The sequence below is a fragment of the Myotis lucifugus genome, unplaced genomic scaffold (genome assembly GCF_000147115.1).
Source record: "Myotis lucifugus unplaced genomic scaffold, Myoluc2.0 scaffold_3, whole genome shotgun sequence".
Lineage (NCBI taxonomy): Eukaryota > Metazoa > Chordata > Mammalia > Chiroptera > Vespertilionidae > Myotis > Myotis lucifugus.
The window spans coordinates 12,078,301-12,091,819 of NW_005871051.1; the positions used below are offsets into that span (position 1 = coordinate 12,078,301).

The window sequence follows — 13,519 nt, forward strand, 5'->3', positions numbered from 1 at the left end:
TAAATAACATTACTTTTTAAGAACACAGTTACTTGATTAAACAAAGTTAGGAAAATAATTTCTCTAAATGCATGGCATAAAAACATTTAGGCAACAACTCAATGAATGGCACTTTATACCTTTTCTATGTATTTCTGATAGGCACATTGATTTATATGAAATATGCGTAGGCGTTTTGACAGGTTTCTTGTTTTTATCAGTCTTATGAAGATTAGTATACACTGCATATTTCTTTTACCCTTATGATAGTTGAAAGTTACTAATGGGGTAGTTTCACAAGGCCATAATTTACAGATTATTGGATAGAGAACTTAGGTGGATCATGACTTCTGCAAGGCCATTTGTGTGGATTTGATGGATTGCCTTGTGAATTATATACTTCATGCACGGAGCAGTCAGTCATTTTCAGGTCAGCTGGGCTAAAGATGGAGGCATCTCCAAGCAAGAAATTCCTGTTCAACAGTATTCATCTTTGACTTAAAAACTCTTGTAGAATTTTTCAGCCTATTACTTTTGCTGTCGGTGTTACCCTAGCATCTTTTTTAAATGTTTATTTAGATAAATCCATTATACTAGAACCTAAGAAATATCCTTACATTCTAGAAATAAAACAGTCTAATTTCTCTTAGAAATTAATTAAGGAACATTAAATATCAGAGATATTCAGCTTCTTATAGTCTTTCATATTTTCACAAAATAAGAAACAGAAGTTCTCCCATTACCCACATGAATAAAGACTTCAAGAAAGTGAAGGAATAAGCTATATGAATAACTGGGGAAGAGTATTTCAGGCAGAAGAAACTACACATGCAAAGGCCCTGAGGTAGAAGCAGGCCTTACAGGTTCTAGGAACAGCAAGGAAAGTTCACATTGAATTATTATTTTTAATATTATTACACTTATTCAAAAAGTAGGACTCTTTTGCCAAATCAAAAATCTGAGTCATCTTTCTATCTCCCTTTTCCTCATCCCATATCCTGGCCATCTTGAAGAACTAATGATTTGATGCCCCAAATAGCTCTTACTACATTGTGCACCACTATAGCACAGGTTACGTTATCTCTTGTTGATGTCACTACAGTAGTTGTTAAATGGTCTCCCTTCATCTTTTCTTTTATCTGAATATACATACTATAGCCAGTTCTTCTCACCACATTTGTAATTAAGCATTCCATTGTATGGTTATTTAATGCCGATCTTGTCCCATTTACTAGACCATAAACTCTATAAAATTAGGGATGAGGTCCATTTTGTTCTCAGTATTCAGTAGATGCTCAATAAAATATTTGTTGAAAGTAGAATGAATGTAGTATTTTATATGCATGGTGAGATGCATTCTTTCTAGTGACTGTTGAATAGGTATGAATGCCTAATGCCATTACAATTGTTACCCAAAGAAACTTCCCCTGTTTAGACCACAGTGAATATTGTCTTAAAGAATATTGGACCAGGATGTAAGAGCTGAGTTCTTGGTCCCCCTTTTCTATTAAATTTTGCATGACCTTAGATACTGACCTCTTACATCCTCAGATTTCTTAATTTGTAGAATAGAAGCAACAAAATAATACCTGTTTTTGTATATAGCACCATCTCATTTAAAAAACTATACCCTAGTTGTTTTGGCTCAGTGGATAGAGCATCAGCCTGTGGACCAAAGGGTCTCGGGTTCAGTTCCAGTCAAGGACACATACCTTGCTTGCAGGCTCCTCCCCAGCCCGAGCCCTGGTCAGGGCACGGGCAGGAGGCAACCAATCAATGTGTTTCTCTCACATTGCTGTTTCCCTCTGTCTTTCTCTCTCTCTTCCACTCTCCCTAAAAATCAATGGAAAAATATCTTCGGGTGAGGATTAACAAAAATAAATAATAAATAGACTATAAGGTCACTTTTAGATCTCATATCTATGGTTTGCCTCAGAATATGATAGTAATTTGTCAACTATGTATGCAACTAAGTCACAAATATTTTCCTATGATATTGAAATCCTTTTTTGCCAGTCTCCTGCTGTGGCTGGACTGATTGGGCTGAACCTTGAAAGATGATCTGTTACAGGTTCTACTAGCAAGAGATAATAACATAAAGAAAGCATGGGGATGAACTTGAAAGTATAAACACAGTCTGGCCCAAAATGTAAAGTATTAAGAGAGGCCTCAAAAATCAGATTTGCTGAGAACCCTGGCTTCCTGGCTAAGAAATGTTGATGCATTTAATTGGAAATAGGGAGTTGGTGAGAATTTTGAATAAGGCAGAGCTTTAGGAAGGTGATCCAGTTGATTTCACTTCCACTGAGAAGTATGCAGAAGAAAAAATTGCCTCTCTTTCAGATCACCCCATTTTGCGTTAATAGTTCAAGTAAAACTTTTAATAAAATAAAATAATAAAAGTTAAAATGTGTTATAGAGTAAATTTGGGTAATGATTATTCAAATATTTTTCTTCCATATCATGGATATAGAAAATTAGTTAATTTGCCAAATAGAAGTTTTTTATTTATATTTTTAGACAGTCTCTAAAATATTAAAATAATTTTCTGTTGACATATGCTTTAGGAAAACAAAAGTTCAATGAATTCTTCTCAAAGAAAGAAATTTGATTTAGATCTTTCCATAGAACAGACAGAGTTAAAACTCAACTCTCTCATTTAAACACACACACACACACACACACACACACAACTAATCTAGAAGGGTAATTCTATTTCATTGCCAAAACTTTATCCTTCACAGCAGCCATCTATTTTTCTATTTTATGGAAAGGTTTGTGACAAGTGCTGCTATTTGTGGAATTAGCTCTCTAAGTGTTAATTAATGCAAATGATCCTAGAGATCTTTGGCATGAAGTATTTTCTAATTTTTCTAAGGCATAAATGTGAGTCACACAGACAAGGGGGGTGCTCAGGTGCAAGTTGTCAAGCTAGAGGATAAATCATACTGAGCAAAGGGGTTTTGTTTTGTCTACTTAGCCCTCAAGCAAGATGGCGCATGTCATACTTGGCCTCATTTCAGACAAAAGCAATATACTATGAAGCTATTATAAATATGGAAATATGTAAAGAATGTGCCATTAACGCATGTCAAAGGTCAGCTTCACATTATAGATTGAGCCGACATAGGTTAAGAAAGTCTACCATGGAAAATAATCAGCTAGTTGTTTCACTAGAAAATCTGTGACTATCTAGAAAACCAGAAAAAATCAACAGAAGTCGACATTTAAGTTTTAAGATTTAAATTATCTCTAAATCATGCTAGCAATGTGTGTGTGATGCCTTTGGGTTTGAATAACTTGTTTTGGCAATCAGAAAAATTGTCAAAAAGTTGATTAAATGTTAGAGTCAGATTCTTGCAGCCGAATTTAGAATTTCCATTTTTGCAGCAAGTTAATCAGAGTTAACATTTGGCTTGTGATCACTCTGTAATGAGTGTCTTGATTGGTACTCTAATGATCTCTAATTTAAAATTTGTTAATGCAATATGAGACCCTCTATATTCCTAAGGATGAGAGAAAAAAATGGCTTAGATGAATTCTATTTCATTGCCAAATAATTAGATCTTCATGGATAAAAATTAAAAGTATTATTAGGCATAATAAATGATTTCCTTTCTAAAATACATTTTTGTGGTTTGATATGTAATGGTCTTTATTGACTCAAAGGTATGTGTATCATAGTTTATATGAAATTCTGAGCTTACAGCTACACTTATTGTTAGATATAGACTGTGTTATATACCCCCTTTTATGAAACTGGAATTTTTATTATGCCCTAAGGTGTGGCCCAATCATCACGTCTTCTGAATTCAGATTTTTGACAAGGGGCCCTTCCCTTGGGCTGTCAATGAGAGTTGCCAATGATATTTCCCTATAAGGGACAGCTATCTCGTCAATGTTAGTTAGGCAGGACTGTGATTTAAGCTTCGTCTAGTTAAAAATAGTCAGGATTCATGTCCTCTTGCAATTTTTTATCCTTTTTTAAAAGATCAAGAGATGTAATACTAGATGTAACACAGCTGTATATCTAAGATAAATTTATTTAGCTTTTTTTTTTTAAAAAAAAGGATAAACTGTCCCATAAAGCATTGAAAATGTGATTTCTCTTAAGCTATTGGGGGAAGGGAAGAACAGTAGCTTTAGAAAAAGTAAAACGAACCAACCAAACAATAAAAATAAACCTTTCTTTCTGTGCTAACGTTGCTTATCTGGCCTCTACAACATGCAGAATTCAAAAGACACATCAAAGAAGTCACAAGAGTTTTAACTTTGCACATTATGTTATGCCAGAGTAATATCTTTCCAGATCTGGATTTGCTATTGTCTTCGAGATAAAACTGAACTTCCTGAAAATAGAAATAAAACACCTAACCTCAAATCTGTTGGACCTACCCAAGGCCTGGACTACATGACCTCATACAAGTCAGCTAACTAAAGTTCTTTGGTTTTCTACCTTCTGCAAATAGAAAGAATGCTTCCACACCCACCACCCAAGAGCAATGCCTGTTTACCTGTGAGCAGATTTCAGAGAGGCATTTCAAAGGCCACTGAGCCATGCCTTCAGGGAAGGCCCAGAGCCTCCTTGTTGACCCTCTTAGGAAACCAGGGGTTCTTCCCCTGAATGAATGAGGACCCTCACCTGTAGCATTCACTAGACCCTGTGCTATGTGACCCAATAATACAGTTAAGTCAAGATGGTTTATAATGGTGATGGCTGACACTGTCAGGGTTAAAGAGAGGCGGCAGGGCACTGGCATATCCTTCAGGATCCTGGGCTGAACTACGCTGAACTATACTATTGGACCTTCCATAGAGTAAACCTGAGTCTCACTGTTGCCCACAGTACTAGAAGCCTCCTCCTTCCAGATGATCCAAGTTTTCATTTTCTCTTCCTCTAATTGCCTCCATATTATACCTGCCTACAACCGGGATACAGAAGGCTCTGGAGCACTTGGCCCTTGGGAGTGCAGAACAATAGAGGCTCATTTTTATACGATAGATCTGCTCCTTAGTTCCAGTGTTCGTTTTTCTCTTAATGATTATGTAGGTGGAAGGGAGTTTGGAGCCTTTTTGGCGCTACCCATTCTGGTTCCCTATACCCAGCCTGTTGAAAGAAAAATGCACAATGAAGTTACCTCCAATTCCTTTTAGGTTAGGATTTTAAACAAGAAGATCGATTTTAGCAAGGTTCAGTCCAGATGTGGTTCCAAGGATAACATCAAACATTCTGCTGGGGGCGGAAATGTAAGTAGAAGCTTCTGTTAGAAAGCTGTCCTGATTGCGTGGAGCCATCTGCACAGCCAGCACCCTGTCTCCTTTCCTGCCTCCTTCCCAACACACTCCGCCTTGTTGCTGCCCCATGTGTCCCCTTGATCTGGGAGTTTCTCAGCCTTGCATCTTCGGTGATGGGTTTCTCATCCTTCCCTTTAAGATCACCAGCACACTTCTTGCTTCCGTTTGAAGAAACAAAACCTTAATGGAGTGCACTATGGTTTTCAGGGGGATGGAAAACCCACTTCACTTGCCAATTTTGTTTGCTGGCCTTTGGCCCCAAGGCATTTCCTCACGCTATCTCTGTTCCCCTGCAAAAGCCACCTGGGCACGCACTTTTCTAGCTCCATTTAAATTACTCTTGAGGCAAAGATTGATATAGTTTAAAATACCCAGTGTGTGATGTCAGTCTTTTGTGCTAAATCATTCATGAGAATTAGAAGTCCCTTGAATAACACAAAACTGGTGAAGTATGGGTCTTCTCTAATTCGAAGTGAAAGGATTTAAGTCCCGGTATACATGTCTTAATGGTATTTTTCCTGTCTCTTAAATTGAGTGGACATAATATCCTGAGAGGAAAGGGAAGATGAATCCATGTCTCTCAAACTTAGATGAGGCAGAATTGAAACAGGCAAACTCAAGCCAGATCCTGTCACCTAAACTTTTGGTTCTGGCCATCTGTAACTCCAATAATTTAGAGTACAAAAACCAGAATTCTCACCTGTCTAATAACTCTTGGCTCCTTGCTCCTCAACTGGACAGAGATGGAGTCAAGCAGTGAGAGATGAGCAAGTGACTTCTATCAGGAACTGTCACCTGATGTTCAAAGTTGATCCACTGAGCATAAAAATTTCCCTGTCATGGGAAGTCCATAGCAAGGTTTGCTGGGCTTCTCCAAGAGTTCTGGGCTAAGCCTCAGGGTCACTGTTTACATGGACATGGTTGCCTTCCTCCCTGTTGGCCTAACTGTAAGTCTCACCACCTGGTACTTTCACAGAAACAGTATCAGTCCAAGTAAATAACTTGAAGTGATCAGAAGGGGGACCCAAAATACCTAAGTAAAAAAAAGGATAAATTGAGATAACTAATAAACTTAAAATAAGTAGGTGAGCTTCCAACCTCCAAAACAATAATCTTAAAATTTCCTCTAGAGAAGAATCACTTATTCAAACACACAGAGTCCCTGGCCCCATTTCCACAGCATCCAATTTAGTAATCCCCGCATACTTCTGATGCAAATGCACCATGAGCCACACTTGGAGAAGCACTATTCTAAATATTGGGGGAGGAAATAATTTCAACAAAACGCAAAAAGAAAAAAAAATGCTGTTCTCATTAATAATCTGGTGCACAAGAAAAATTCCATTTAGCTAAGACATAATGTTTTAGAAAAGTATGTTTACAGCTTTCTTCTTCCTGTATCTTAAAGCAATACTGTTCTTCTTGTATCTTTGACCAATATTGTTCACTTCTATGTAAAAATCACTTTTGAAAAAAATAATGTATCTCTTCACTTGGCTCTTTGCTTATGGAAAGGTTTAACACGATGTCGCTTCGTTCTTGCCTTATTAATCCAGGTGTTTCTGTCCCCTTTGTGGCATGATCTGTTTCCTACTAATACAATCTTCTGTTTTAGGATTTTCTTCCACTTGGGTCCTTCCTTCCAACCAAACATGTGGGAGGACATGTGGGAGATGATGTTGCCCTATGTGTGTATGTGCTTCGGTTTGGGTTCCTGGATATGTTGTAGTGTGTTGTGAGTTTGCACATGTTTCTAGATTTGATGTATGAACTTAGGGGGTTTGTTCAAATCTAAACTATTTTAAGCATTTTTATGTGATTCACACAGGTACAGATTGTTACTAAGAAGATAGACCTAAGCCACGTGACATCCAAATGTGGCTCTCTGAAGAACATCCGCCACAGGCCAGGTAAGTAAATGCTTTTCGTAGCTTGAGGAATATTATATTGGATTCAAGAAGTTGACAGGCAAAGGTTTTGTTGTTGTGAAATACCCAATTGGAAGGACTTTTCAATGTCCTGATACTTAATTCTTTTATATAGAGAAACTTAAGTTAGAAATTTGGACATCTTCATTTGGACCAGTAAACTCCATTACCAATAATAGGCCGTATATCATAGGACAGGTTAAAAATTACAAGATACATTTATCTCTATGTACTCAACATGCTTATTGCAGCTCTTTCTAAATATGTAGTCTATAAAATGCTTTGGACCATGTATTCATACATAATTACATGGACTTAAAGCAGCATTTCCAACGATTTTTCATGAGATTGTTTTTCTACATTAAGTGAAATAAGGATTGTGGGTAAGCAAAGCTGAAGAATTCTATTTTTCTGTTGAATTTCTCAGATCCTTTAGTAGGTCAATAAGAACTGTAAATTCTCAGCAGAATGTAAATGCTTCTCAAACGTATTTGACTATGGACCTCTTGATTTTCTAGAACATGTCATGGGACTAGTGCTCTATAGTAGAGTTTATATTCTTAATTCCTAAGGATTTTTCCCTCTTTCAAATGTGACTCTAACATATTTTGAGTTGTTTTTCTGAGTATCACATATTACATGTATTTTTGCTAAACTCCACCTCCACTCATGTGTAAATAATGGACAACTATCAAATTTGTAATTTTCTTGAGAAATTTTGATACAATTTTTATATATCATTGTATTATAGAATAACATGAGGAAGCAATTGGTTTTAATAATCTATGCTTATCATCTTAACTAACCAGGTATTAGAGTATTCCCATTCATCGTCTCACATGTTATCAGAAACAAGGTGTAAGAACAATTAAGCCCAGTAAGATTGCTGATCAGGAGAAGATCATTAAAAAGATTTATTAGTTGAAAAACATTTATTCATTAAAATGGATAAATGCCTTAGAAACATGTCTAGAAATCAGGCTTTGCTTTGGCAAGGGGTATTCATGAAACAAGTCAAGGAATTAAAATTACTTATATGGAGTCTCTATTACTAGTTTCAGAACTGCTACCCTGGCTTTAGCTTCTCTGTCATTCATGAGGCAGCAGGGACATGGCCCCATTCTGCCTGTCTTCATAATTCCCCTGTCTATAACTCAAGCCTACAAACACTCAGCTGACTTTGTACTTCCCTGTCAACAGTATGACTGAGGTTTTTGGCCATACTGCCTATTTTCTTCCAGAATACAGAAGAAAATATTGCATTCTTTAATTCCAGACAGTAAGTATACAATTATTCAAATTTACCTGGGGTCTTGATGCACAGAAAAATTTCACATAGACAAGGAAATATTCTGTGCAGAGATTTACTGGTATAAAAGACTATTGTCATGAACTCCCACCTATTCCTAAATCTAGCTCTTCTGTAATAACTGAATCAGATGACTAAATTCATAAAGAAGTGTTAGCACAATGATCCTTGACAACAGCAAGATTTTCACCAGTTTACTGTGGAATGTGGAATATCTATAGAGAATGTGAAGGAGACAGGTCAGCACCTGCAGTCACAGATTATTTATTATACAGATAAGAGAAGCCCCTCTGATATCTTATGTTACAGTGGATAGAGGAGAAAGGTATTAATATGTAAAGCAATCCATATAATAGTACAAAAAAGATGTCATTATCTTGGGTGACATGGGGCAAATGGTATGGACTAGAAATTTTAAAAGATTTTTTTTTTCACATCTATGGTCAGAGGCTAGTAGAACTAATTGAGCTTGTGGTTTACAATGGTCTATTACTATAATCATTTTTGGGAAATAGTCACCACTAATAGAAGATTTCAGCAAGGATTTTAAAGCCTTTCTCCTCACATAGGTGGTGGACGTGTGAAAATTGAGAGTGTAAAACTGGATTTCAAAGAAAAGGCCCAAGCTAAAGTCGGTTCGCTTGACAATGCTCACCATGTACCCGGAGGTGGAAATGTCAAGGTAAGAAACAAGGTCATGAGTGGTCTCGCCTTTTTTTGTTTGTTTGTTTTTATCAACATGGGTCCAAGACTAAAGACCTGAACATATGGAAAGTAGGGATGGCAGAGCTGAGTAGAAGTGACATTCACATTAGCTCTGGGATATAGAAAAAGATCTAGGGGTTAGTTAAGATGCTTGAATTAACAGGGACGGATGCTTGTCTTAAACAGATTGACAGCCAGAAGTTGAACTTCAGAGAGCATGCTAAGGCCCGTGTGGACCACGGGGCTGAGATCATCACGCAATCCCCAGGCAGATCCAGCGTGGCATCCCCGAGGCGACTCAGCAACGTCTCCTCTTCGGGAAGCATCAACCTGCTCGAATCCCCTCAGCTTGCCACCCTGGCCGAGGATGTCACTGCTGCACTCGCTAAGCAGGGCTTGTGAATATTTCTCATTTAGCATTGAAGTAATACTATTTAGGCATGAGCTCTTGGCAGGAGTGGGCTCTGAGCAGGTGTTATGTTTATTCTTTACAAACCATAAAATAAATATAATCTCATTCCCAAACTCTAGTAATTGTTACAATTTTATATTTAAAAAACAGGAATAGCATATGCAGAAATTGACTTGATTTCCATTTGCAACAGGAAGACACTGGCTTTACCTAAGTACAATTGGACGATTACTTTTGCTCTGCTCTGTTTTGCATGGAGTATTATTATTTGAAAAATTGCATTTTCACCTTTCATGTGCCTGAAGGCTATCCACTACATTCTGAAAGGCCTTGTTAACATCCAAGCTGCTCATCTCACTATTATTCTATTGCTGGGTGAAACGATAAAAGCTTCACATTGTAACTTATTGCCGGTTCAAAAGAAATCAAGGAGTCTGGTGGCAGGAAGGGAAGAGCATGTAAGAAATAAGGTTGTTGTTTTTTTTAAGTGTTATTTTGTATAAATGGGAAGAAAGATTCAATTAAGTTATTAACATTTGGGACCTGGATAATTATATCAGAGTATAAGTCAATTCAATAAATTATTTAACTAATTAAAAAATAGTTTCGAAGCATTTGAGCTGCGGTTGAGGAAGTGGTGCCGAAGTGCTCTCTTAAGAATGAAGCACTTGCACTAGGATGGACTCGTGTCTGGTTAGAATGTCAGTTATCAGCTAGATCTGTGTCCACACTACCAGTTTCACACCCCCTTTCCATCTGTTTGATACAGTATTATAGATATAAATATATATATATTTCTCTGTGGCCATTTGTGATACTTCCTCATATACTTGAATATTATACTTCCTTATTCACAGTATCTGTGTCTCCTGCACCCTTTGGTGTTGCAATTTTAGGTATGTGAAAGTAGATGTTAGCAGGGTTCTTTCCCTATTTAAAAAAAATACATTAAAAAGACAAAAAGTTTTAGCATGAAGTTGCTTTCTGTAACAACTCAAAGCTGTAACCCTGTTATAGTGCCAGATACAAGTCTCTCCCGTGATGCTAGAAGATTTTATTTTTCTTTGTCTTCACCAACATGGAGTTTGTGGGGGTGAGTCCAGTTATACATAAAAGGGTTTACAGATTGTTGGTTTAAAATTATGGATTTCAATTATTTTGAATCACAGAATAGTTTGGGTTTTTTATTTCTGTAATCATTCATGAAAGACTTGTTAATATTTCTTCTTCCCCTTTTTTTCCATTTGCTAAAGTTGAAACTAACAGTGGGAATTTGGGACATGTTATCCCATTCTTCCAAATAGGACCTGCTTATCAAATTATCTGACAGAAGAGATTTGGCTTCCTTCCCCAAAGTAAAGATCCCTTGATCAGAAAGGAAAATTACAGTGTTTTGAGAAACTATAGCTACAAAATGCTTGAGATGCAGATGTCAAAATCATTTTATTCAAGACGCCAACACTGCTTAAAGGAATACTGTATGACTTAGCATCACTTATGAGTAGATAATACTGTTTGACTTTATAAACAGTCTAGAAATCACAAATCAATGAATTAATTCCTCTCATAAATCATCCATCTTAGACTTATGAAGAAACAATGAATTAGTCAATGGCCTGCATAAGGCAATAAGTTACCAGGCTGGATGGGTGCATTTTAGTATTTTATCTATTCATTTACTTGCTCAGGGCTGGTAGGTTGGATTATGAACAGTTACAGGCAAATGATCTGGTAGGTGTTTGATTCCTTTGAGCCAAACCAATGTATGAATGTAAAGGAAGAAATAATGAGCGTGGGTAAGGCAAAAAGGAAGAATAGTAGCATCTGAGAAAGAATTCAAGAAATGCAATAACAGAGAGACACAGGTGACATTTTGTGACTCGTTGAATATTGGAACCAATGTGACATCCACAGTAAGACACTCTAGGAGCAAACGTGCACCATTCACTCTCAAAGAAAAGGTTTTACATAGGCAAACAGGTCGGAAACTATATTTAAATCAGTTACTTCACATAACAGTAAAAAAGATAGAAACTACTGAGTAGGACAATGGATGTGTCTATTTTCTGCCTAATAATTGCTGTGAGGATTTATTTGACCAATCTGGCATGTTATCCATCAGCTTCCCTTGAAATGCACCAGAAAATAGAAGAAAGAATAGTCGTGTGGAAACTTAACGGTATTTTCTTACATGTTTGATAGTGTTAGGTAGTGATTGAAGTTCGGTAGAAAGAAGTTAACAACTGGTTAGAACAACTTTAACAAGTGAAACATGTTTGTTTTTTCAACTTGGTTTAAGTTTTTTATAAAAATTAACAATAAAGAACATCTCTACATATTAAAATTCAGGTTCTTAAAAATACGTGTCTAAAATAAAATTTATGTAAAGCATTAAGTTATTAGATTTGGCATTTAAAACAAATGTTTATTTCAAACCACAGAAAAATTATAATGAGTAAATGCTCTTCCTTTGTATGGAAATGTGATTCTCTATAATGTTAATAACAACAACATTGAAAAACCTGAACCTTTGTACCAGTAAGAGAGAGAAACACAGGATAAATGTCTTCTTATGGGGATAAGTGGTGGAACCCATCTTGCCTTCACTCTCAAGGTTAACGACACAAATTAAGCTTTTTGAACACCACTTTTGTGGGGACATCCATACGCTGATCTAGAAACTAAAGCTTCATAGTTCCGGTTCTAGATCTATTCATGCCAGTTTCTCTTGGGCTTTAGCCTTTGAGAACCTGTTAAAGGAGACATAAGTAATCCAGAGCTGTGAAGAGTTAAAAGGCCAACTTCTCCAATGAACTCACCCTCTCTGGGTCACCTGCAGCCAAGAATTGGGTACCTTATAACGATGCAGGAAAGATCCGAGTTTATGATGAGTTTCAAAGGCCATGTTCATTTAGGAACCAACTCTCTCTGGATCCTCCTACTGAGTTCCAGCAGGGTGATGGGCTGAAATCCCACCCACAAGCAAGACGCCTGTGTAACACCAACTACCTATGGCTGAAGAAGGTCAAAGAGAGAACTTTCTTAGATGGAAGACTGTACTAATGGTAGCTGGCTTCTTCAGACACTCCTATAGTGGTACAGCAAGAAATGGGATCATCAACCAAAATATAACATGTCAGTAGTAGTAAAGAAATAATCTCAATGTGCTTAATTCTGGCATAGCTATAATTATAGTTTTTCTCATACTTTTCATGCCCCCAAAAGGAGGTAAATAAACTATTCATGGTCTAAGTAGCCAACATAAATAAATAAAGTAGATTCATGGCTTGGAAAGGCAAATTCTAGGCACTCCTTCCAAGATCGATGTGGTAAAATCAGCATTGATGTTTGTTTTTCTAGGCCTAGGAGTTTTAGCCTCTGTGTGTAGGTTGAGGCCAAGTCCCTCTGCCAGAAAAGGCTTATTTTTAAGCTCAAAAACTGTCAATCATGAAAATCTTCAACTTTAGCAAAAAGAAAAAAAACAACAAAAAGTATACTCTGTATGCTGGGATTCCAAGGTTCCAACACTCCGCTACAAATCTGTGGGGGGTTTCTTTCTTCTGATAACTCTAGAGCCTGTTACCATAGAAAGGCATTTCTTCAATGGCTGATTGTAGTTAGTTCATGTTTTTCAATCAAAATTTGCAAATGTATTTGTTGCTGTATAGTGATTGTTTTGCAAAATAAAATTGCTTGTCATCAGATTTATAGTTTCAGATTGTTTCTTCTCTGGGAAAAATTGTGTGTGTGTGTGTGTGTGTGTGTGTGTGTGTGTGGGTGTTTTTTTTGTGTATATATAATATATAGTATAGTATATTATATATATATAAATCCCCTGGGGGGGAAAAAAGGGCGATAACATAATTTTTCAATCCCAGCAAAGAAAAATTT

The 13,519-nt window shown here is 36.7% G+C and overlaps 1 protein-coding gene across 6 annotated transcripts in view; it reads left to right on the forward strand.

Annotated features, from left to right (window-relative positions):
• Nucleotides 1-13,332, forward strand: part of MAP2 (microtubule associated protein 2) — a 234,166-nt gene extending 220,834 nt beyond the window's left edge. For all 6 annotated transcript variants that reach the window (XM_023760810.1, XM_023760821.1, XM_023760830.1 and 3 more), the window contains 4 exons: nt 5,134-5,226; nt 7,103-7,184; nt 9,081-9,193; nt 9,403-13,332. In XM_023760810.1, coding sequence (XP_023616578.1) covers nt 5,134-5,226; nt 7,103-7,184; nt 9,081-9,193; nt 9,403-9,618 — 504 coding nt within the window. In that variant the 3' untranslated portion in view covers nt 9,619-13,332. The remainder of the gene's footprint in view (nt 1-5,133; nt 5,227-7,102; nt 7,185-9,080; nt 9,194-9,402) is intronic.
• The last annotated feature ends 187 nt before the right edge of the window (nt 13,333-13,519 follow it).